Raw genomic sequence first — 25629 nt, forward strand, 5'->3', positions numbered from 1 at the left:
CCGTAACTCCAGTTATGACAGTGTGAGTCCCCTCTGACTGAGTCTATTGTGTTCCTGCCTTCTGGCAGGAAGGATCTAGCTCCCATGTTAGATGGTTGTGGACTGGCCCTGTGGTTTGCCAACGATGTCTGGGTGGATCTTCATGATGTTTTACGAGTCCTAGGTGTGCTGGACAAGGTGTTTCACATTAATAACCCCAGCACAAGAAAGATAAGCACAAATTTGAGGTCAGTATGGGTGACATAATGAGTTCCAGGCCAGCCTAAGCTACAGTGTGATCTGTTTCAAAAAAGAAAGGAAGGATGGAAAGAAGGGTAAAAAGAAAAGAGAAAGAAAGAAAGAAAAAAGGAGAAAGTATAGACTCATCCCCAGTTGTGGGAAAACTCTTGTAATTAAGGTCAAAGTCCACCACGGCATTCAGAAGAAGCCCTGCTCAGGAAGGGCGTCTCCCAGATTGCAGTGAGCCCAGAGGCTTGTGGTTCTGCCTGAGGAAATGTCAAACAGCCTCAATTAGATTACAGGCTCAATTTCCTTTCTCCTGAGAAAACCTGTTCAGCCAGCTCGGGCAGTCCTGAAGTGCTTCCCAGGCTAATGAAGCATTCCAGATACCCTAAGCCCCCAGCTAATGTCCATCCTTGATGTTCCTGCCCTCCGGTCTCCCACAACTTTACAAGCCTCGGATCACCCTAAGTTGGTCAGCCTCCTATAGCTGGCCCCAGCCTGGTCATTCACCATACATATTCATAGGGCTTCCCAATGCCCTGTTCCTTGTCTCTGCTCCAAGTGCCCTTGAGGATTGAATTGGCCGACAGTCCACGAAAGCAGGAAGACCCACACTCAGCTACTTAGTGCGTTTAAGGTCTAGACAGAATAGGAGACTGTCTCAAAATAAGACAAAATAAAAATCAAACTGTTGGGGTCACAAAGCACACTATCAGACAGGGATGGTTTATTGGGCACATGTCCCAGGACTGGTCAGCCAGAGCCACGGTCCAGATCTGGGAACTAAGTTCAGACCCTAACGGATTTTTAAGACTAAAATCCACAAATGTCTGTTTCGTCAAGTTATTTCACCAATCAGGGTTTAGGGATAGGGGATTTCCTTAGGAACATGTTTGTCATACGTTTGTCCTGCTTCCATTGGATGGGATATTCAACTTGGCAGGGGACTTACCTTGTCTAATATTCATGTCCTCCCTTGTCTACCACGATGGGACTTGTCTGACATTCATGTCTTAACTTGTCAAACCAGGATGTCAGTTACCCACATACATGTCTCTTTCTGCCAAGTAGGATGTCAGTTAAACTTTACTAGGTCCCTACTTAAAATAGAAGTCTTATTCTGGCTACACAGAGAAACCCTGTCTTGAAAACAAACACCCCCCCCCCAAAAAAAATTCTTCTTCCAAATAGTTTCTTATATTGGTGCCGGTGTCTCTCTTAAGCTGGGGTCCATCTCAGGAGCAGCCTATGCCATAAAAGCGCATGCACAGGTGCAGGAAGTGCAGGTTCAGGTGGTTGGTTCAGGTCCAAGCTTATTGTGGGTAACTATACAAAGCAGGTCTACTGACTTCTATCATGATTGATTTCCAGGGGCACAGAACATAACAGAATATGTAGTTAATTTAAGCATGAGAAAGTTTCCTGGTAACAACAGAAGCAACATAGTAACGTACAAAATGAAAGGCTTAGACAGGTAACAGTTACCTAGGCCCCACAAACAACAACAAAACAACATCTGGACTACTTTAAATAATTTTCCCCAAATATACATGTATAGGTTGGGTACAGTGGTGCATGCATTTAATCCTAGCATTCAAGAGGAAAAGGAAGATGGTCCTCTATGAGTTAGAGAGTCAGGGCAGAGTGACAGGATTCAAGGCCCTGTAACAAGCTTTTATCTATTGATACCGCATCCCAGAATCCATCTGAGTCTTGTGTGATACAGGCTGGTACAGGCCCTTGGGCTGCCTTCCCCTAGTGACTGGGTCTGATTTAGATGTGTGTGTTGCAGACTATTTGATCACCTTGTGAAGCCAGATGTGGTGAACTAGAAAAACCTGTTTCCTGATGTGATGTGGCTCAGCCCTAGCCCACACCTTAACCCAAGAGTTTTCTGTAAACAAGAGCTAAATAGAGTCAACAATAAGTCAAAGGCCAAATAAATAAAGTCAAAGCCAAGCAAGCAATCAGTTGACAGGGAGTGAACTAAGAAAACCCAGGAAAGAGAACGGAGAGACTGAGTTGGAGGGTACTTACGGCAGCATGGAGGAGGAGCGGGAGCTTTGCCTTCTGGGACATTGGTGGAGTAGAAAGGGCAGCTGGGTGCTTTCTCTGTCTCTCTGAGCTAGCAGGATTTCATCCCAGCATCTGGCTCCCAAGCCTTCATTGGTAAAATCAAACGTATGTACCATTCCCCTCTCTCCCCCTATACCAGGCCACTAGCTGGGTGGACAAAGTCAGTGTCCTAAGCATGTTAATGTCAGAAACAGAGGGACACATTTGGTTTGCCTTTCCACAATGTCAGAATTTATTGAGTAACAATAAATTCACAATCTACAATTTTCCAAGTAGTCCTGATTTGACTAGATACCTGATTTTTTTTTTCCTGGTTTTAGAGCTTTATTGTAGGACGGTAGGGAGAAAGAAGGTAGAAAGAGGGAGGCCGTCCATGGCCGAGTGGGGGCGTGGGGGGAGAGAGAGGAGGGCTAGAGATGAGAGTAAGGAAGGTGAGAGCTTAAAGAGCTAGATACCTGATTATTGCACCACCACGCTTGCCTTAAAATCTTTAATTGACTCAATCAGTGTAGTTGTCAACAGCTATCTCCTGTGGATCATTTCAGCTGAGAGCTAAGGAATCCTGATACCTAGGTCCATCCCAAAGCTGAACCTCAGTTTTCCCAATGTCTAAGGACAGCCCACATTAGACCTACACAAGAGTATACAACCTAGTATGAGACTCACACCTATTTCCTATTGCTCCTGGCTACCTGGGATCTAATGCCTGTGCACAAATGCAGAGAGATGCAAAAGTGGCCAAAGACCAACACTGCAGTGATGCTCACCTACATGTGAGCAAAACCCAGTCCAGCCCAGCTGACCAGAAATATAACAACATTTAAAACGTGTATCTGAAGCCCGGCATGGTGGGCACGCCTTTAATCCCAGCACTCGGGAGGCAGAGGCAGAGGCAGGCGGATTTTTGAGTTCGAGGCCAGCCTGCTCTACACCAGGACAGCCAGGGCTAGAAACCCTGTCTCGATAAAATTAAAAAATAAAAAAATAAAACGTGTATCTGCTCAGCTATGATCCTGGAGTCATGGAGGAAACCCACGCTGGGTATCTGACCTCTGAGCAATTACTGGTATCCACGGAGCTGGATCTCCTCCCATCTCTGGTTCCTAAAAAACCTGGCTCGTGAGATCCAGGAGTCTACGGAGATAGGGTTGCGTCGGACCAGACACTCTGAGCGCTAAAAAACTGGGCTCGTCCGGGATTTGAACCCGGGACCTCTCGCACCCAAAGCGAGAATCATACCCCTAGACCAACGAGCCACGGTGACAAGCAGCCTCAACGTTGATCTTTAGGTATCTCGAGCTGAATGACATGCTCCCGCTAGAATTCGACTCCACAAGTTTATTTTTCTAAGAGTTCCAGGAAGCGAAAGGAGGAGATCGGGCTCCGTGGAGACTTGCCTGGAGAGAAAGTTCCGAAACGCTCAAGACAGGTCAGACGGCCCCCAGCGTACGATATGAATGACCATAGACCATCGTCCTTCGGGAAAGGGAAGCCAGCGAGTTTGTGTGAACAATGCAGTTTCATGGTGGACGGCGGCTCAGAAATTTTGTCCCAGGTAGAGCCAAGTCTAGGACTTCGAGAATGAGAGCTTCCTGACACGCCAGTCCACACAAGCTCAGTCGTCCGGGAGAGCCATAGAACCCGCAGATCCTGTACCTTGGCCAAACCCACTCGGGGCCAGACTCTGCCTAGAAGACCCGCGCAGCTCAGAGACCCAGACACAGAAACCACAACTCCGGGTTGGTTCTTCCGAAGCCCACAGCTTAGCGTTCGGCAAGGGATCCAGTGTCCTGCGGCGGCTTTGAAAACGCATGCTCGCCATGATTAGATTCTGGAACCGATCGGGCCCTAAACGGGGGTCTCACTAACATCCTCACAGACCACCACCTTGTCCCCAACCTTGTGACTCCTGGGAACGGAAGGGGCCACACAAGCCCTGGCTGTGCGATTGATACGAAGCTACAGGAGCAAACCTACCACCATGGCTCTAAGACAAGTCTAATTCGTTCTAGAACCCGGAAGTGTATAGAATTCCAAGAGGTCTGTGGGGAATAAGTTTCTCATCACCGCCCGGCTAGCTCAGTCGGTAGAGCATGAGACTCTTAATCTCAGGGTCGTGGGTTCGAGCCCCACGTTGGGCGAGTAATTTTGCTTAAATGAAAAAGCGGCCAGAAGTCCAGAAATTGGAAAGGATTGGAAACTGGCAGAAATCTGAAGACAGGAGAGATATAAACTCTAGTGCCTAGAGAGCATTTATTTCGTACACCAGGCAAAAGAGTCACAATCCTATGGAAAGTCCCCTTTTACTTAGATTAGCTCTATAGATTTAGTTTTTACACATTTAATTTGATACTTCATAAACACATCAAATTTAAATAATTTAAAGGTACAATAGGAAGAACATTAAGGACCCTATCTATGGACTGAATCTCTAGAAAATCAGGGTCAAACCCCAAAGACCTCCATACAATCATTATGTACCCAGCTAAGACTGACAAACGAAGAAAATATAATTACATCGTACATGTTGCAGAATCCCAGTGTAAGATGAACCAGCAGCCTCAGGGAGGCCTTGTGAAAGACAGCATTATTTAGGAAGGGTCCTTGACACACCACGCATCAGAAACTTCCAATTTTATGATATATCAAAGCCTGTATTTTGGGACGTTTTTATCGAAAGATGAAGCCATGCATTCTATGTATTTTTAAAGTATACTATTATTATCTATTTCAAATATGTATTCGAGCTAAGAAAATAGTATTCAGTGCCTTGAGTCTACCAGTGATCTATGCCCCCAAACTATAATTTAAAAATTAACCAGTTGCCTTGAAAGGTAGTCTCTAAATAATTGGGTTTATTTAAAAAAAAAAAAAAAAAAAGGACTTTTTTGAAAATACATATAACCTAACCTGGAGTCATCTGTAATCCTAGTGTTCAGAAAGAAGATGCAGAAGGATTTTTGAGTTCGAGCCCAGTCTGGTCTACATAACAAGACGTATGTATGTATGTATGTATGTATGTATGTATGTATGTATGTATTTTAAGGAACTGCAATGGAATTGTACGTCTACGATCTGAACAATTACTATGTTTGAGTATCAACTAATAATTGGTGGTACATAAAAATCGTTCAAATAAAACCATATGGTATTTTGTAAAGTGAAAGCGTATTTATTTGAAAACAAAACATTACCTTGAGCCGGCTATGGTGGCGCACGCCTTTAATCCCAGCACTCGGGAGGCAGAGGCAGGCGGAGTTCGAGTGCCAGCCTGGTCTACAAAGTGAATTTCAGGACAGCCAGAACTATATTGAAATGGTAAGTTGACATTTATTTGAAAACAAAACATTACCTTGAAATGGTAGGTTGAAATTTATTTGAGAACAAAACAAAATTTTGAAAGCAAAACCACCTGCAAGGAACCGTTTCTCTTCAGCTCACTTACCAGCTACCTAAAAGTGCCTAAAACACCTCATTACCCCGGGTGGGACTCGAACCCACAATCCCTGGCTTAGGAGGCCAATGCCTTATCCATTAGGCCACCGGGGCTGACGAGAAAGAGACGTTATGGATGTTCCACCAGTCTGAGTCTTTGGGTTCTTTCCGTGTCCATCAACCGTGTGTACCATTTCAGCCAAGGTACCGGCTCTAACGTTGCCGGGCCCCGAGCACCCTTAAGATCTAAAGGAGGACGCACTTGTAAGGAGGCGACTGAAACACGTACATCGCTGCTTTTATTTTGCTCACTGGTTTACAGAACAGGTACGCGTCTTTCTATGGTGCAAGATATCCAAGATTCCAATACTGAATGAGCCCTTTGAACCCGGACGACCAGTATGATGGAAAACGTGTTTGTGATGCAGGATGCAGGAAACTGGAGCCGGCACGATAATGTATGTGCTTTGCAGTGCCGGTTCCCTGTCCAGGATAACTGTGCCGGGTCTCTGTCCAGTCTTCCACCGTCTCTTCAACCAAATGTTACTTGGTAGGGACAGGTCTTCATGCTTTCTCTTTATAGAGTATACAACTGGCCTATATATTTTACTTGATACCCACCCCCCTCAAAAAAATTAAAGTAAATTAAACAACAACAGCAACAACTAAACAGCACAGTCGGAAGAACCTGAGGTCGAGTTTTGGCTTGAGGCTTGTGGGTTCCGGCCCAGTTGCGTTATCCTCGTGTCCTTTTGACTCTCCTTTATCTCATGTGTGTGTCTGATATAACATATTTGCAAGCTTTATTAAGCCACTGTAACATTAAAGAGAAAATTATTCTGCACAAGGCTCTGTCACGTGAGCTGGTACCCCGCCCTCCCATTCTGTGGTTCTCCTGGGAGTTGTAGGGATGACAACGGTTCCACTTAGACCGAATCCCTTAAATAGAGATATCCCACACACACACACCAGGTTAAATGTCAACTCAATCTGGGACATATTCTTGCTATTTAAAAATTTATATTTACACTGGACCTGTAAGGAGACGCCTCTGTTGTTGTTGAGACAGGATCTCATGTAGCCCAGTGGCTTTTAATTCCCCTGCCTCCGCCTCCTAAATACCGGCATTACAGGTGTGCCTGGACATTGTAAGAAATCTAATTTTCTTACTGTTTCATGGATTTTAAAGCTGTGGACATATAAACCGAATTTACTGCTTTAGTTATTTTCAAGTGTTCAGTTCAGTGACAATTGCATTCACCCAGATAGCCTACTGAGTTTTTTATTTTAATCAAATGTCTTTAACGTTCCCTTGGGACACCTCCCACCCACCACGTAAGCAATCCAATCTAGCATCTATTCGGTTCCTTTCCTTGGCACTAATTCGAGCTGCTCGTAGTCTGTCTTGAGATAATAACTTCACCTACTTAATACAAACATGCTGGTCTTCCTTCCGGGGTACCAGACAAGAGTTTGAAAAGCAAATTTGAGAATGGGAAATTTTAAGGTAGGTTTTTAAAAAGCAAATGCACGCAGCGACCACGAAGGGACTCGAACCCCCAATCTTCTGATCCGGAATCAGACGCCTTATCCATTAGGCCACGCGGCCCTACACTGACTCAGGCCTTAGCTCTCTCCATAAGACTTATTCAAGCGCCTACTGCGCATGCTTAAACCAAAGAAAAATCCTACCTATTGAGCCAATCTATTTAGTGACAGTCTCAAAGGAGCCTCCACAAGTTTGAACCGATATAATCAGACTCCTGAGCAGTCAGTCAGCAGAAGCCCTTCCGGATCCTAGAGGCTCGTCTTTCAGATCTCCTCCATTGGCTGGCCCTCAACTCAAGACCAGGGACAACCCACATGAACTTGCCCTATCACGTCACTGAAGTATCCACAATTGTCTTTTCCAGTCTCCAGACCCGTGCTGGCTCGCCTCTCTGGCAACTCCATGGCCCCAGCGCCATGTGGAGATTGAGACCGCCCGCATCAGGGACTCAGCGAGGCGAGAGTTATAGTTCCGGAGATGATCCTTCCCAGAACTTCTTTCTCCCTAAGCCTCTCCCAGCATATCCAGGTCAGCCTTGTGAGGTTCCGTAGTCCCAGACAGGAAGCACAGACCCGATTCAACCTCTGGTTCCCGAGAGCACAGTCGATCCCCTATCTACTACCAGGTAACTTTCCCCATTATCTCACGTATTTCAGAAAGAGCATACATTTTCCGGAGCACGCCGATCATGAACACATACATATTTATTGGCGCTATGTGAGCTCCCACGCCCAAACTGCTGCATCGATGACAGGGTGTGAAGAGGGGATGTAGGGGAAGTGGTGAGGTTGCTCGTCCTATAAACAGAGCCGGCGCCTGAGCAAGCTGCGGATCTCCAGGCAGGCTTTGCACAGCTCATCACTGTCTGGCCCCAGGACGTCCAGCTCACACACCCGCCTGTTGACCCTGTTGACACTCAGCTAGGCCCTGAGGGGCTCAGTCCATCACACCCACTGCAGTCATTGTCTGCTGGAGGGGTTTTTGCGGAGAGGTCGATACTTTCTGAAATAGTCTATGAATCCTAGGCTGGTCTCAGTCTCTGGTCCTGCCACTACCTCCCAGCTACAGGCATGCTCCTCAATGACCGACTCTTGTGTCTGTTGTTCTGTAAGCCTAAAATTTCAAGTGCTACCTAATCATCTTTGAGCCTAATACTAACCCAGCAGTTTTACATGAGCTCCTTGCTCTCAACCAAAAAGTCCCCCACCCAAAGGGAAAGGCTCCCCACCCCATATATATAATCATATAATCAGCCAGACCAGCATTGCCCACCCTGACCTCAACACAAGAAGAGGACCTCCCTATTAGCCTGCAAAACTGTACAAATGAACTGACCCTATTCTGTAACAACCCAGTGGCACCTCCCTTCCTGCACCCCCTGCTGGCTCCTTCTACTTCCCAGTATACCCCCCACCTCAGTCCCCTCCTCCCAATGGCTTCTGGTGTCCTCCTCTCCTGAACTTTATTTAGTGTATGTAATAGCTGCTGCTGAGTTTGTCTGACCAATGTGCCCTGTATTTGAGCATCTCTTGATGTGAGGGCAAGAGGGAGGGAGGGAGGGAGGGAGGGAGGGAGGGAGGGAGGGAGGGAGGGAGGGAGGGAGAGAGAGAGAGAGAGAGAGAGAGAGAGCCTTCTCCTTGCTTCTCCTTTCCCTGGGTTAAGTGGAAGGTAATGAGAACACTCCCACAGATCCAGCCCCTCTTTCTCCCCTCCTAACCCCGTTCCTCACACCTCAGTCAGCAGCTCAAGGAGATCTCTTCCAGGGTTGGCTCTGATGACCTCCACCAGTGTCTGGACAAAGTCCGAGCCCTTTTCATCCCGATAAGCCACACAGCCTAGGTGAGGGGATGGGGTCAGAGTCAACCTTGGGCTGACATCCCAACCTTCAGTGGCCTATTGTGGGTGGAAGAAGTGAGGAGGGGAAGCAGAGAGCATTCTGGGTAACTGGCTTCAGACCAGCACAGGGTCAGGGACTTCTTGCATCAGGAAGAAGTTGCCGATATTTGTAGAGTGAATATTTGGGTATAATCAATGTACAACAAATATTTACTGTGGACTTGCTAGGTACCAAACAGTGGACAGGCGCCTGAAGCAAGCAGGACTGTCCTGTCCTAGAACTTACACAAGGGAGCATTTGACAGGAGCTTGCCATTCTAACCCTGACTCTAAGGACTAACCTGTAGGAGGAGAGTGACTTAACTGGGGCTGGACTCTTGCTGAGAGTGAAGCTATCACTCCAAGCCATGGGGCAGGAAACTAGGCCCACCATAACCATAGGTTTCTTACCCTCGACAGCTGCAGAGACAGTAAGGATGTCTGCTTGGCCTGAGCTCCCTGGAGTGGAGATAAGGTTGTCTGCAAAAAGAGTCAACTCCCATTACCAGCATCCAGGGACTCCACCTGCCCCAGTGTCTTGTCATCTCTGGCTCAGGGGCAGCACTAGACAGTGGAAAGAATGTGGAGCTGAAAACCCACAAGCCTTACAGCATCCAGGCTGTATGAACTCAGAGAGGCTAGGTCCTCTTGCTAACTCCCAAATTGTCAGACTCAGCTAGGAGCAGAAACCTCAGAGTCCCTCACAGCTTAGGAAGACATTTCCTCCCTGGATCTTGGCAAAGCAGCAAACTCCAAGCTACCAGGCCTAGTAGTGTGCTGTGTGAATGGTTCCCAGCACCTGTGTGCCAAGCCCAGGCTCCAGAAGAAAAGCAGACCCACCTGGAGCATCAGCATGGATCTGAAGAACATCTGCCTGGGTTGGGATGGCTCGGGGTGCTCTCAGCCAATGACGGTACCATGGGAGAGCTCTTGACCCCACACCAGGGTCCCTGTTCCCTGGAGAAGGATGGGGCAGATACCTTTACTCAGTGGAACCTCAGGATATCTCTGGGCGAGGCAGGCTTGCAGGGGTGGCAACATTCATAGAGGTTCAAGTTTGTGGGCTTGACTCCAGGGGAGGCTGGAGAGGGGCAGGGAATGGCTAGCCCGCAGGCTTCCTGGAGGAGCTGTGTGGGAAATGTAGGAGGCAGAGGAATGGCAGGGTAGAGGGTCAGGCTGGAGGCGGAGTCCCTCACCCCCACAGCAGACCTGGAGCAGGAAGATCTTGGGGTGGCCATGCAGTGCCTGGCAGCAGCTCAGTTCCTGCACCAGCACTTCTGCCTGTACTTCTTGACCATCACCCCCCAGCAGCTGCCCCTGTGGCTCCCTATGGGCCATCAAGGCCACCAGGGCACAGCTCACGGGGCCCGTTGTATCCAGCTTTTCCCGAAGCTGAGCCAGTTCTTCCCAGAAGGCCTGGAGTGGTAAAGGCCAAGGTCTGAACCAGCTCCTGGCTGCCCTTCATGGGGCTGGGAGCACTTCTTCAGTCTGGGAGCACTTCTTCAGTCTCTGTCTAGGAAATCAGACTTCCCAAGGCAAGAAAGTGACTGTCCCATGAATACAGCAGGAAATCAGAGGCAAGACTTACAGATGTGCTTCCTGCCTGTGGTGTGGGGGAAACCCAGGAAGGAGAACTCCAGGGTCCTAGGGCAGGGGTACCCTTCCTTCCAGCACCACCAGTTTTGGGCTTCCCCCAATCTGAGCTGATGGGTTTATCCTCAGGGTGGCCTTGAAGCCCAAGGCCTGGCAAAGGTTCCTCAATGCTGCCACATCATGCTGTGCTCCTAGTCGGTCTTGAATCACAGCCAGTAGGAGGGCAAGCCCTGGTTCCAGACAGGTCATATTGTGTGCTTGCTCTAGGGTCTGACTGTACAGAGGAATAGGGACACACAGTAGAAGGAAGGGACCCCCAGTTCCTCTTCTCCCCCATTTGTCTCCCTCAGCCTCCACCCATCCTGCTACTGCAGACACAGGACTGGATTCCCTCTCTGTCCCTCACCTCCAGCCCCCAGGGCTCCTCATCTCCCAAACACAGAGTCCCCCGAAGGGAGGTCCTAAAGACTGGGCAGTAGGTGTTCCCTGCAGACTCTGCAAAAGACCTAGGAGGGCAGGGCCCAAGGACACCTCAGAGAACTGCCCTGATGGGGGCCTGTGGGAGAATTACAACCCAAGCAGAGGGGTCAGGATGAGACCAGGGGAGACTTTGGAGGTCACATTTCAGAGAGAAAGGTCAGGGTGGACTAGGCTCTGACTCATCTTCAAGTTCATTACCTCACTCTAGGGATTACTACACATAGAGGCAGAACCATCCCTGGAGAGGGATAGGTCTGTAGGGGAGGGCTCCCAAGGTGCCATTACCTGGGGAGGTACTAGGCTGAGAGAGCCATGGAGAACTGGGGCCCATAGCCCCCACTTCTAGGTCACTCAGTCACTACCCAGCAAGATGTTCATTCAGACCTCAGGACCAAATCTGAGCCTATCTCAGCCACCAGGGCCTTTCAATAGAAGAGGGCAGAGAGTTGAAGGTTGAGGCTGGATGTTTCAGTGTAGATACTAGGAGCCAAGCCAGCAGGGAGAGCATGTGTTACTGAGGGAATCCTCTGTACAAAGTCATGGAGTGGGAAGGATGTTTGGAGTCTGGGGGAGGCCCATGTGGTTACAAAGGCATGTCCTGCAGCCTGTGTATGTGTGTTTGCAAACAGATGCAACTGCATCTGATAATTTAATTGTAACTGGCTCTAGGGAGCCAGGGAGACATAGGCCCAGCCTTCTCTTCTTCTGGCTTCCCCCACCTCTGTCAGTAGCTGCAGCAGTGACCAGCGAGGATGCTGACTGCAGATTTCCCCCAGATGCAGAAGGAAAGCTTCAGGCTCCCAGACAGCTGGAGGAGAAGGACCCCACGGCAGCGTAGGTACAACAGAAACTCCAAGCTTTCCTGCTCACCCCCCACCCCCACCCCCAATGGGTCACTGCCCATCCACTCACCCTTGAGACCACTAGAGAGTAACAGGAAGATTTGGGGGCAACCCTGAAGGGCCCCACAGTGACTCAGCTCCTTGACCAGCAGCTGTGGCTGCCTTAGCTGCCCACTGGGGACCATTAGGACCACAAGGGCACACCCCACAGCACCCCTCTGGACATCCAGCTGCTCCCGGGACAAATGCAGCTCCTTAAGGAGGCTCTAGGAGAAAAAGGCAAAGTCTGGTGAGGCCCCAGCTAAATGTGAGTGTTTGGCTGAGGGCTGAAGGTTACAGGGTGAAAGCTCACCTGGACTGGGGCCTCTCTCTTCTCACAGTTTTCAAAGCCCAGAGCCTGGAACACACCAGCAACTGCTGTGGCAGACACACCAGGGCTGCAGAGTACCAAGGCTGTCCTTGAACCCTGAACACTGTATTTTCCCTGGGGAAGGAAAACCAGAGCTGGGCTGGGCTGGGCTGGGGCCTAGCTGGGTGCTGAGAACAGACTGGGCCAGCAAGAGCATCTCACTACCTTTCTCCCCAAGCATCCGCCAGCTGTGCAGCTGCCCTTAGGGGCCCACACACCAGGAAGGCTCTGAGAACCAGGTGGGGCTTCCTCCAGGACCCGGGCTTACTTCCTGGCTCTGTTTCCTGGTACCTTGGGGCCTGATCCTTGCCCTCTTCTACATTCGCTGCCGCCTATCAACTGCTTATGATCCCAAATGGGCGTTGCCCTTCCTTAGAACCCTGGCCTCAACTCCCCCAGCCCAGCTCCCTTCTCTGGCTCTGGCTGACAACTTCACGGCTAGCATTCATATGTCCCCACCTGAGCCATGGGCCTGAGCCCAAATTCTATTCTTAGCCCTTGGCCCATGCTCCTATCTGATCTTGTTACACCTGAGTGTCTCCCTCAGAAAGGAGCTGCTAGCACCAAAAAGGGCCTCACGCTGTCCCCAACATCTCTGCACTCTCTCCTTCTTCCTGCAGCTGTGCACAAGTCCATGCATACAATAGTTCCTTCCCGTGGAAAACCACGGGATAGTTGAGACCACAAGATAATGTTCTAAACTGGGAGCTAGCCAAGAAAGAAACCTGGGGGGCAAAAGCTGGCACAAATGAATCAGCTCATAAGGGACGGGAACATCTTGTCACTATCAATCCCCAGGTGAGGCCCCTGCAGGCTGTCCAAAAGAAACAAAAGGATCAGCAAGAGTCAAAGGAGTGACTGGTCCTGACCAGGTACTACCAGCTCAGTGTAGGCCCAGCTTGTACTAAGACAGGGGAGGAGACATATGGAGGGCTGGCTGTGAATAGCAGATAACCTGACAGCTTCAAGCACACATTGGGCAGCTGAGTTCTGCATCCTAGGAGCAGCAGCGTGCCCCTCTGCCAGCCAGTCAGTCCTCCTTTTGCCTCTTGCTCATTTCACCACTGAGAATGGAGGCCCTGACAAAGACTCCAAGTCATGTTTGGCTCCCCCCACTTCCAGATCATGACTACATGGATTGACACTGGGAGAGGGAGTCACAGGATTACAGGTCCAGGATGTGGCTTTCCATGGTGACTCCATACACTACGAACCATCAGCTGACCAAACCAAAAGGCCAAGAGATAGCTTCCACGTCCCTAACACAGAAAAGCCAGCTAAAGAGTCACAGCTTAGAGGAAATTTTCCATGTTTATTCAAACTCTTCCGAAACCCATTGGGCTGAGCCCTTTCGGAAGGTCCATGGTCTGTCCATGTTAATGTGAATCTGCACACAATGCAGATTAAAAACATGGAAATACAGTGCTTGAGGAGTCAGCTTCAAAGTGCTGATGGAGTGGTAGTGTTAAGTACAACAAAAACCACACATCTGGAGGACTGCATGTTCTCTGGTCAGCCTGCTGCTACAGCCACCACCTCCACTAACCTCCAGACCTGCAGTGTATCTCGGGGGCTCAGAGCAGGACAAGTAGGTAGCTTCCCAGGGTCAGGGCATGACAGAGTGGTCACAGGTTGGAAGTATGAAGGGTACTGGATAACACTGACGGCCAAGAAGCCACTGTGCTGGAACCCAGGACCTAAATCCCCATTAGTGTGAGCCTAGTCCTTCCCAAGGCCAAACCACAGCAGGCCCTGAGGATGGAGGCCAGTCCCCACTGGAAGGCACAAGTAGGCTGAGCAGAGGCTTAGCCAGGCTGATGGGTCCACATAAGAAAGTAGAAAACAAAGAGCCTCTGCCCAAGCAAGGCTGGAGGGTTCTGGAAAACCCTAGGTCCTGCCTGAGCCCAAATATCACGTGATCCTCAAAGGGCAACTGCAGCTCCAGGAACCAAGTAAAAGAAATCCAGAGCAGGAAAGGGAGAGACGTGTGGCAGGATCCTGGGAGCAGGCAGGCCAGGTCAAAGTAAAGGGGGCCTTGTGTCCCTTTGACAGGCTGGCAGTGGTCACAGGTGAGCGATGAATCCCCAGGGGGAAGGAAAAGATTCTGTGAGAGTCACAGGAAGTGTCCCCCTGGAGGGCCGGGGTACGGGCAGGTGGGGGGTGCTGCTCAGGTCCCACCATCGGCTCACCCCACAGGTTGGGCCATCTTTGAGTGTAAGCTCTGGTGCGCAATGAGGTGTGCACGCTGCTTGAAACTCTTGTCACACTCCCCACAGCCGAATGGCCGCTCACCCGTGTGCACACGCCTGTGGTCTAGCAGGTAGGAGCGCAGTGCGAAGCTCTTGCCACACTCGCTGCAGCTGAAGGGCTTCTCGCCCGTGTGGATGCGCTGGTGGTCAGCCAGGTAGGCGCTCCGGCTAAAGCTCTTGCCACATTCGGAACAGGAGAAGGGCTTCTCGCCCGTGTGCACGCCCTGGTGGCGCACTAGGTCAGAAGAGCTGCGGAAGCTCTTGTCGCATTCAGGGCACTTGTGTGGCTTCTCCCCGGTGTGTGTGCGCTGGTGCCTGGCGAGGTCTGAACCCCAGCGGAAGCGCTTCCCGCACTGCGCGCAGCTGTGGGGCTTCTCCGCCAATAAGTTCTGAAACTGGCGCCTGTGAGTGGGCGGCCGCCCCCGACGCGCTCCCACCAGCGGGTCCAGGGCTGTCCTCATTGGGTTCTCGCTCTCCCAGACCTCGGTCTCAGCCTCCTCGGGATTCCAGGACATAGGCACTTCAGTCTGTCCCAACAATGCTGTCGCTGCCTCCTCTGCAGGGGGCTTTTGGCTTTTGGGTCTCAAACCTGCAAGAAGGGGTGAAGCCTCTGTTTAGTCCTCCTTGATTCTGGTTCGGGAAGAGATCTGAAGAAATGTGACGTAGGGACATCTCCCTGGCTTTGAGGTTCAGGCTGCTGTGGCTCACAAAAAGTCTAGGTCTTCACATTTACAAAATTATTGGATGATAGGCAAGCAAGATGGCCTCAGTGGGTAAAGTCACTTGCCAACAAGCCTAATGACCAAGCCTGAGCCCACCCCCAACCTCCATGGTAGAACCAAGCCTAGAAAACCATCCTTTCGACCTCCACACATGTCCTTCTCTGCATTGTACACAAAGGAAAATATTAAAATGCAATTTTATTTCAAAAGTGCTCTTAATGGGAAGATGATGGAAGGCAGCAAACGAGCAGTTTTGAGGGAGCCTCGAGGTCACCAGGGGTCACCAGTGAGCTGATCCTCCTGCAGAGGTATGTGCAGGAGGATCAGCTCACTGCCTGTTCTCAGACCCTCTCTCTGCCTGTTCTCTCCCTGTGGCCAGTACCCACTCTCCACAGTTAAAGCCAACAGCACGCTCCCAGTCCACTAAGCACAGCTGGCTTGACTCTGTACACAGAAGGCATCAGACTGTGTAGCTACTGTAGTCCCCTCGCAGACGACTCACAGCAGCCTTGAGCGGGGAGGAACCCCAAAGCACTCAGACTGCTGCCAGTTAAGTAAGATGAGACCAGGGGATACTGGGAAAGGGCCTGACTTGGTGAGGCTTCACATAGTGGGGTACAACAAGGGCTCTTGTTTTTTAGCATTTCTGTGGCTGACATGATCCATCGATCTCACTGAATGCCAGAGTTTATCTGGGGGCAAATATGCCAGCCTGAGATTTGACTGAGAAAATGCCCGTGCAAGCCCTCAGCACGGAGCTGGCCCAGAGCTGGCACATGGAGGGCATGGACCAACTGGTCACACAACTGAGACAGAAACTTCAACATCACAACATCACAGGAGGGCTGAGGAGACTTGGGAAGGGCTAGCTTTAGAACCTGACCAGGGAAGCAAAGCCAGATTGCAGCTGAGCGAGGGGCCCGATGGACCTGCTTACCAAGGGCAGCATCCCTCGAGTTCTTTCTCTTGATGTTCCAGAAGAGGTTCCTCTGAGCAGGGTCCAGGGAGCTCCATTCTTCTCGGGAACAATAGAAAGGGATGTCTCCCAATGACCCAGATTTTTGGAATGGGGAGATACGACCCAGCTCGGGTCTCCCAGGCAGCTGTGTGGGAGTGAGGACAGGAGGGGTCAAATTATACAGTCAACAGCACCAAGCCCTCTGGGAGAATAAAGGACTGTTAACTCACATCAACTGCAGAGTCAAAGCAGCCATCCAACACCTCTCCTGTCTGTCGCTCTTTAAGAACAGGGAGCTGGGCTGAAGGAAAAGAACAGAGCTTCATACAGGCTAAAGTCAAGGGCTGAGACGGATGGCTTCATCTACACTTGCAGGTGCACACACACCCCCACACCCACACCCCCCACCCACTCCCACCCACACCCACCCCCACTCCCCCCACCCCACCCCCACCCCGGTCAGATGCAGTCGCGCGGGTACTTGTGTGACTGAGCTTCTGCTGCCTGTCACTCTGGGGCAATTCTAGAGGAGGAATAGCGCCCCTGTGTGGCCACACTGCTGACTGAAGAGTCACACTCACCATGGCTGCGCTGCCCTTGGAGTGCAGGGAGTTGCTTCTGGACCCCTGTCTTCTGGGGAGACCCTGTGGCTTGGAGTCCCTGGACTGCTGCCTTCGGCTCCGCCTCTGAGAGCTCATCCTGCGCAGAAACCATAACGCGCCCATTAGCAGAGACCAGCCTGGAGGTCAGGGATGACACAACTTAATCCTGGGAAGGAGTTCTGGGACACAGCCCTTAGGAGCCTAAGGGTTGGGGAGGGGTAGGGACCAAATGGAAGCCCAGAAAGTCCAGAAAAGAATGAGATACCAGGCAGTGTTTTGTACCCAAGGACACTTCATGATCAAGAGACGAGAACCAGGGCTAGAGAGATGGCTTAGCCGTTAAGAGCACTGACCTCTGCTCTTCCAGAGGTCCTGAGTTCAATCACCAGCAACCACATGGTGGCTCACAACCATCTGTAATGGGATCTGATGCCCTCTTGTGGTGTGTCTGAAGACAGCTACAGTGTATTCATCATATAATAAATAAATACATACATACATAAAATCTTTAAAAAATAAAAAAAAAGAAAAGAAACAAGAACCAGTCACTAAAAGGCCAGAATTATAGCTCCTTAGCAAGGGAGAAATGGAGCAGGGGTGGTCCTCCTGCCATGGGAGAATCCCACAGCCTAGCTGCACTGGTACACCATCTGCATATCTGCCAGTGTCTGGAACACAAGACAGCAGGCTACCCTTAGACAGTTCTGTTTCCTTATACCCCTCTGGAGCTCTGATGTGTAATACTGTATCCCTATAGATTAACCACAGTAGTTGTGTAGAGCTAAAACCTTTCTGGACTCACTTGGGAGGCAGAGGCAGATGGATCTCTGTGAGTCAGCCTGGTTTACGGAGCAAGCTCCAGGACAGCCAGGGGCTACACAGAGAAAACCTGTCTCAAAACCAACAAACATACAACGACAGCAAAAGCCACATTTCTGGACCATAACGACTTTAAATCCAATAAAGTCATGAGAAGCATGGCTTTACCTGACTCTTTACTGAAGACTACATTGGGAATTTTGTTTGTGCTTCTCTAGACTTGGTGGCTTTCCCCTGCCCTCTGGGCCCTGTGGAGACTCATCTCCATGAAGATGGTCTCTATTCTTCAGGCTCCAAACGTGGAAGGGCTCCCTCCCTCACCTGTGGCCAGGCTTTCAACGACTGATTCTGTATGTCTTCCACCAAAGCGACAGCTTCCTCACCGCTCCCAAGGTGCTGTCTCTGAAGCTGGGCTTGGATCTCCCCTGGTAGCACAGCCAGGAACTGCTCCAGCACCAGCAATTCCAGGATCTGCTCCTTGCTGTGCAGCTCAGGCCGCAGCCAGCGGCAACAGAGCTCCCACAGCTGGCTGAAGGCTTCGTGTGGTCCACCCGCATCCCTGAAGCAGAACTGTCGGAACCGCTGGCGGCAGGCTTCGGAATCCCGGCTGTCCACCGGCTGGACAGGCTCCTGTTCCCAGGAGCAGTCTTCCACCTTCACAATCATGAGTCCTTCCTCCTCCCCGGGAGCAGGGTCTTGGAGCTCCTGGAGGGATGCCATGCCCCTGGCCTAAGGCTCAGGGCTGGTCAGCCTTAGCTTGAGGCTCCAGAGCTGAGCCTTTCAGTGTCCTAGAGGGATTCTCTGTGACGAGTGGGTTGGCATCAGGACACACTTGCCTATGGAAATAGTAAAAGAACAGTATTTGAAGGAGATCGGAATACACCAATCTGCAGGAAAGTTGGGGGACTCTGGCACCCACTCTGTGCCTCTGAAGCCTCTTTATGCTTTACTGCAACTGTGTGCTCTTTGTAACTGTGTATTGGTAATACCGACCCACAATCCTTCATCACCACATCTGACATCCCAAATCTGGGCTTTTCATGGCCCATTTGACAGCAAAACCTAATGTCCCTCATTTGGAAGCAGTACTCCATCTGTTAATATGAGCTTGTTTTTACCTTCATGTATAGTAACTTTCCATGCAAAAATAAGCATGTCTGTGCAGTCTGTAAAGATTCCTTGAGCTAGCTGCATGTGTAGCTCAGTTGTTAGACTGCTTGCCTAGCTTAAATGATCCCCACCACTACCTGGAACTGGGTGAGATGGTACATATTTGTAATCCCAGCACTCAGATGTTCAAAGAAGGATTAGAAATTCAGGGTCATCTTCAGCTACATGGAAAGTCTGAAGCTAGCGGGCTGCAGAGATAGCTCAGAGGTTAAGAGCACTTACTGCTCTTACAGAGGAACCAAGTTTGGTTTGCAGCACCCACATGGCGGTTCACAACTATCTGTAACTCTAGTTCCAGGGGGCCAAGCCCCCTCTTCTGACTTCCTCAGGCAAAAGTTCTACAGATAGTACACTACACCTATGCAGGTAAAATACTTGGGGGCTGGCGAGACAGCTCAGTGAGTAAGCACACTGACTGCTCTTCCGGAGGTTCTGAGTTCAAATCCCAGCAACCACATGGTGTCTCACAACCACCCATAATGAGATCTGACACCTTTTTCTGGTACATCTGAAGACAGCTACAGTGTACTTATGTACAATAATAAATAAATCTTTGGGCCTGAGCAAGCAGGGTTGACCCAAACAAGCAGAGGTCTTAAAATTTCAATTCCTAACAACCACATGAAGGCTCACAACCATCTGTACAGCTACAGTGTACTCACATACATGAAATAAATAAATAAATAAATAAATAATTTTAAAAAAACACTCACACACATAGAATAAAATAACTCTACAGAAACCACTTTAAATCACTGAGCTGTTCTAGTTTTGTTTTTCAAGACAAGGTTTCTCTGTGTAGCAAGGAACTCACTTGTAGACCAGGCTGGCCCCAAACTCAGAAATGCTCTTGCCTCTGCCTCCCAACTGCTGGGGGGGCCCATGCCACCACTTGAGCTATTTTTAAGTATGTTTTTAAGTAGACATACTTCAGTTGTAAAATTTCACTGGGCACAGCAGCGCATGCATAGTGGTACATGTCTAATCCAAGAACTGTAGGGACCAAGGCAGGAGTGGCCAGAGTTAGAATCAGTCTGAGCTATAGAGTAACAATGTCTTTTAAAAATTATAATTATCGTGTTTAATTATAAATGTAGTCTTAAGTCCCTCTACTGATGGGCCATACTGTTATTTTTCTCAAATTTGAAAACTCACAAATTTATGGGGCTGGATAGATGGCTCAGTGGTTAAGAGTATGTCTTTGTCTTGTCAAGGCCCCAGACTCAATTTCCAGCATCCACATAGAGGCTCACAACCATCTGTAATTCCAGTTCTGAGGTATCTGACAGCCTCTGTTGGCCCTTCTTGAACACTACATACATGTGGTACACTTACATACATGAAAGCCAACACTTAAGACATATAAAAATCTTTGTTTTTTGTTTTTTTTTTAATAAAAAGCTTACAAATTCCAGAAACACCTTACTCCAATTAAGGGGCAGATGGGTAGGAGGCCTCATGAACACCATTTATTCACAACTATATATGAATGTATGGCAAGTATTTGTATTTTATGTTGTTATTACTTCACATACTCTCATACGTGTGACTTGAATTTTTCTCTTTTATTTCAACAGTCTAATTAGCATGAACATCATAAATTAAAGAACGGGAGGGAAGTGTTAATATAACAATGTTTCTTTTTGATTCACTGACAATCTGATATATGACGGTGACATATTTTTTTACTGAAAATAGTTATCTCCAGAATCTACAAGCACGGGATGTGTGTTTTACATAAATGAGATCTTATGAGCAAACCATTTTTCACCTAGCAACGTTTCTTCGAAAGTGAACCTATACGCTTCCGTGGCACGGGGTACTTCAGTTTCTCAACCAACCCAAGTGATGCATACGGGCGGTTTCCATTTCTTCTCCACTACCACAAGCACTTCGTTTACGCTTCTCTTCTCGAGCCTTCTGCCTTATCCTCCAGTGACCGAGGAGGTGTCCTCAGGGAGGGCCCGGACTCACCAGGGTCGCTCGGCAGGACGTGGGAAATGGGGACGGTCCCCAGCAGCCTGGTGAGGGTGGCCGGGCTCCGCGTGGCAGACCCGGAGAACCCGGAGGCGCCGGCAGCCCGCGCTGCTCCCAGGAACTTGTCCTCTCCCGCAGGCGCCTCGAGCGCCGAATCCGCAGGATCCGGTCTGCGCAACGCGCCGGTCCCGCCCCCAGGACACACCGCCCAGAGCCGCGCGGGAGCTCGGCGCTTCCCCAGCAGCGCCCGGGGCAGGAAGCTCGCGCGGGGGGCGCTGGGAAACCAGCTGGCGCATGCGCGGGGATAAGCATTTGGCGCTTGTACTATCCAGAATGTCGGAGATGGGCAGCCAATGAACAGGGAGGATTCTCACGACTAAGCCGATCTGACACCCTGGAGCTAGAGATTTGGAAGAAGTCTCATTTTCGCTTTCTGGGTCGCACTATACCTAAGTCGGATGCTTGGGAGGTCTCGGGGCTTCCTGGAAAGTGCAGTCTAATTCGAGCGGAGCCTCCATCATGGTCAGTACCTCCTGCCCTCCTATCAGCAGCTACATCTGTACTGAGCTGAGGAACAGGAGTCCTGATGCCTAGGGACACTGAACAGGAGGCCCACCTCTGCCCGGGCATGTGTTAAGCATTACTGTAGTTTGTTAAAGTCACTATTGGTGTTAATGGTAAATTACCTTTATATTGTAAACATACTTTCCTATAAAATAGACAAAACCAGAACGGGGCAATTTGACTCTGTGTGGCAACTGTCGGACTCTCCCTTGTTTCCCTTGCTGCCTTGAGCAAAAGAACTGTTAGTCAAACAGCCAGCCGGACTGACCTCATGCCAGCACCAGCTATCTGAAACACTCAATGGACACCTTTCGAGAACTACACATTGATCAAAGCTGATTGTCCCTGCAGCTTCAGGCAGGGCTGTTTTGAGACAGGCTTCAGTTCTTGCTGCCACAAGCCTCTGGATTCTAGATACCCTGAAACCATGTCCACGTAGACTACAGAGGGTACATTTCCTTCTGTAATTGATTGCTAAAAGGCAAGGTTGTAGTTGTCTAAACCCTGCTTCGCAGGATGCCTCCTGAATGCACATCAGGCTGCGAGATTCTTGTACTGTACTGTCTTTCCTGATGTTGCTGTATCAGACCAGGTGATACAGTGGAGTAGTGAAGGCTGTATTTCACGTCATGCACCCCAGATCTACTTATCTCTCTGGCCTCATATCCTTCCTTGCCTTTGCAACCTCCCCACCCCTGAAATAAAACACACAATCAACAAAGAAAGAAAACATCTCACTGCCGTGGAAGCTGTAGTATATCACAGTGTCCTGTGTTTTTTTTCTTTTAAAAACTTTTTATGATATAAGTATTTCACCTGCATGTGTGCATATGTACAGCATTCATCCCTGGTGCCTCTGGAGGTCAGAAGAGGGCATTAGATCCCCTCGAGTTACAGAGGGTTGTGACATCACCATGTAGGTGATGGAAGACAAACTCTGGTTGTCTTTTGTGTAAGCCTAAAGTACATGTGTGGGGGGTAATAAGTATGCATACATATTCAAGTTGCATATCCTCCTATCCCACGCCGATATCTGGTTACTTATGACTAAAGGAGGCTCTGTAACTAATGCAAACCACTCTTGTCAAGCTGTCACAGGAACTTCACCTCGGTTGGGTGAAACTCCTATCTCTGGCTCTTTTCAGGCTATGAGCGACCTCTCCTCATCCCACCTTTTGGGCTCATGTATGGATGTCTGGTCCCAACTTCTGGTCTTCTACCTAAATGCTCTCCCCTACCAGACCATCTACTCACCCCATTACTTTGCCACCTCCACTCCTATGAAACTTTGCTGACTACCATCTACCACAGCCACACACTGTCCACTGCCTGTCAACTTTGGAGATCAAGTTCTTCTATCCCCTCCAGACCATCAGTCCTCACCCCTCTCTCCTAAATGGCAGGGCCCTTTCAAGGTAATTCTCATGGCCCCTACAGTTGCCAAATTCTAGGGTCTCTCTCATTGGATCCACCTGTCTCACCTCAAACCTTTCACCCCTTCATCTAAAAATGACTTCTTCCTAAGACCCTAACAGGGTCGTGCTCTCTTAAGCTGCAGAAGACATGGAGACCACCTACCTTGTTCCCAAGTCCAGAAAATGAGACTCCATGCTGGCAGCTACACTCTACCTCCTGGATTAGACGTGGGTTTCTCATCCTCCCCCTACTGTTTGTTTCTACCCAGGGCAGCCCTTACATCTGGAGATTTGAGGTTCAAGAAACCCCCACTGATAATAAACAGTCTTTACAAATAGGGTCAGGAAACTGCTCCATAGCCGGATGCCAGGAACCGATCCAAATTGCTGTCATCCCTGTATCTGTTATCCCATCTAAATATTATGATCTCTTTGCTTGCTTTCTCTTTGACCAGACAAAAGATGATTGTAAAAGATGGCCAGGGGCTGGGCGTGGTGGTGCACGCCTTTAATCCCAGCAGTTGGGAGGCAGAGGCAGGCAGATTTCTGAGTTCGAGGCCAGCCTGGTCTACAGAGTGAGTTCCAGGGCAGCCAGAGCTATATAGAGAAACCCTGTCTCAAAAAAAAAAAATGGCCAGATGAATATAGGGACTGTCCATATTGGTCTTGCCAGCTACATATGTTAGGATCATGGACCGATCACTTCTTCTATCATCAAGCAAGACCTCTTCTTCTATATACAAGACCCATGGAATCTCAGGTGGGAAACAGGAGTTGTTGGTAAGCTCTGCTGTAAAAACCAAGCCAGGTCCTCAGTAAGTACTATCCACATCCAGAGAAAATATGCCTCAATTGCCCAACCTCTAGATATTAGAAAAGTAGGCGAAGTAATCCAACACTCCTCCGAGGTCCTTACCTCCTTGATATCCCCCTCATAAATGGCACTAACTTGTCATTTTGCCTTTTGCTTCAGAACTTGACCTCGGCATACCAACTCCTTAATGTCACCAGGCCTAGATGCTTCAAAGATTGCTGGTTATGCGTCGTACCCCTGGAGCTAACTCACAATTGCCACCTACAGCCTCTCTGGTGACACTGCAGAGTAACCTTACCTCACCTTCTGTCAGCTGCCCTGACTCTGATGTTGCCATGACTCCATACCTTTCCTCTATTCCTCTCTTTGGTGTGGCAAACTGTTTTAAGATCTCCAGGACAGATTCTGCAGGAACTCTAAGCTCCCTAGACCGCAATAGAACCACAACCCTTGACACCTCATCTCTGCCACAATGCCCTGCAGTCCAAAACATGTCAATTCTCTGTGGCACTCAGGCCACACCTACTGGCCAGCTGATCAGGAGTTTGCACTGAATCAGGAGTAATCCTGGGAAATGAGCCCCTGCCAATCCCAGTTATAGATATCATAGCTGTTCAACATAAGTGGGCAGTTCAGGTTGTGCCACTCTTGGTCGCTACAAGAATAGCCATAGGTGCTGGTACTGGAATTTCAGGGATAATGACTTCCATAAACCAATATGATAAATTCACTTCCAAGTTTAGCACCGGTTTTCAAAAAATGTCTGAAACCATGCTTACCATCCAGAAACAGATCTATTCTTTGGCAGCCATGGTACTTCAGAACTGACGGGAGCTAGATGCCCTGACAGCTAAAGAAAGTGGTCTTTGCCTGTTCCTCCAAGAAGAATGCTGTTTCTATGTCAACCATTCTGGGATAGTGAGAAATAAAATCCAGGTCATGCAGAATTTCTGGGAACATGAGGCATCTGATTCCTGGATTTTCAAAACCCCTATATGGAAGTGGATATGCCCTTTCTTAACACCTCTCCTAGTCATTTTCCTGGCATTATTATTTGCTCCCTGCCTTAATAATCTTGTTTATACATTCCTTCAATGACAAATACAAAAAAATTCTAACTGTACTGGATGGTTTTGTGTGTCTACTTGACACAGGCTGGAGTTATCACAGAGAAAGGAGCTTTACTTTGGGAAGGGCCTCCACAAGATCCAGCTGTAAGGCATTTTCTCAATTAGTGATCAAGGGGGTAGGGCCCATGGTGGGTGGTACCATCTCTGGGCTGGTAGTCTTGGATTCTATAAGAAAGCAAGCTGAGCAATCTAGGGGAAGCAAGCCAGTAAGAAACATCCCTCCATGGCCTCTACATCAGCTCCTGCTTTCTGACCTGCTTGAGTTCCAGTCCTGACTTCCTTTAGTGATGAACAACAACATGGAAGTGTAAGCTGAATAAACCCTTTCCTCCCCAACTTACTTCTTGATCATGATGTTTGTGCAGGAATAGAAACCCTGACTAAGACACTAACCAAACTATTAATCAGATCCTGTTAATGATGTGAACATTTACCGAGTGGACCCCGATGGTGAAAGTCAGCTACACCCTGAAATTGACAATGCCCCTAGACAGCAGGAAGCTGTTTAAGAGATCCAATACCCCTACTCTCCTTTCAGCATCAGCTTCTCACTCCCCACCCCCCCACCCCCGCTTTTTTTCTTCTCTTTATGATAAAGAAAAGGGAGGCATGTTGGCATCAGAAGTGAGCTTCTGAATCCAGTGATGATGTCATCCATAGGCGACAGGGACCCAGTCTGTTGCCATGGCAACCGCAATCCATTCGCCTGCCTGCCCTCACCTGCACCA

At 49.2% G+C, this 25629-nt stretch overlaps 1 protein-coding gene, 1 long non-coding RNA gene, 4 other non-coding genes and 1 pseudogene across 7 annotated transcripts; 2 read left to right on the forward strand and 5 right to left on the reverse strand.

The window, feature by feature from the left end:
* Positions 1-3482: 3482 nt before the first annotated feature.
* Positions 3483-3554, reverse strand: n-TPtgg6. Its single transcript has one exon. It is a non-coding gene; the product is annotated as a tRNA-Pro (tRNA).
* Positions 3555-4366: 812 nt separating this feature from the next.
* On the forward strand, positions 4367-4439 carry n-TKctt14. Its single transcript has one exon. It is a non-coding gene; the product is annotated as a tRNA-Lys (tRNA).
* A 1335-nt stretch (positions 4440-5774) lies between these two features.
* On the reverse strand, positions 5775-5847 carry n-TRcct2. Its single transcript has one exon. It is a non-coding gene; the product is annotated as a tRNA-Arg (tRNA).
* A 1422-nt stretch (positions 5848-7269) lies between these two features.
* On the reverse strand, positions 7270-7342 carry n-TRccg2. Its single transcript has one exon. It is a non-coding gene; the product is annotated as a tRNA-Arg (tRNA).
* A 463-nt stretch (positions 7343-7805) lies between these two features.
* 6330415G19Rik (RIKEN cDNA 6330415G19 gene) lies at positions 7806-22301 on the forward strand. 2 transcript variants are annotated; one of them, NR_126484.1, is made up of 2 exons: positions 7806-7907; positions 20777-22301. It is a non-coding gene; the product is annotated as an RIKEN cDNA 6330415G19 gene (long non-coding RNA). The 2 variants fall into 2 exon arrangements; NR_126485.1 differs by lacking the exon at positions 20777-22301 and adding an exon at positions 18050-18641.
* Casp16 (caspase 16, apoptosis-related cysteine peptidase) lies at positions 8087-12337 on the reverse strand (annotated as a pseudogene).
* Positions 13774-21233, reverse strand: Zfp213 (zinc finger protein 213). Its single transcript, NM_001033496.3, has 6 exons — positions 20976-21233; positions 18153-18667; positions 16992-17109; positions 16641-16711; positions 16390-16555; positions 13774-15319 (listed from the first exon to the last, which is right to left on the reverse strand). Exons 2-6 carry the CDS (start codon positions 18549-18551, stop codon positions 14667-14669), a joined length of 1407 nt encoding a protein of 468 aa, NP_001028668.2. The 5' UTR covers positions 18552-18667; positions 20976-21233; the 3' UTR covers positions 13774-14666.
* Positions 22302-25629: the final 3328 nt, after the last annotated feature.

This window comes from Mus musculus, chromosome 17, assembly GCF_000001635.26.
Source record: "Mus musculus strain C57BL/6J chromosome 17, GRCm38.p6 C57BL/6J".
NCBI classification, from domain to species: Eukaryota; Metazoa; Chordata; class Mammalia; order Rodentia; family Muridae; genus Mus; species Mus musculus.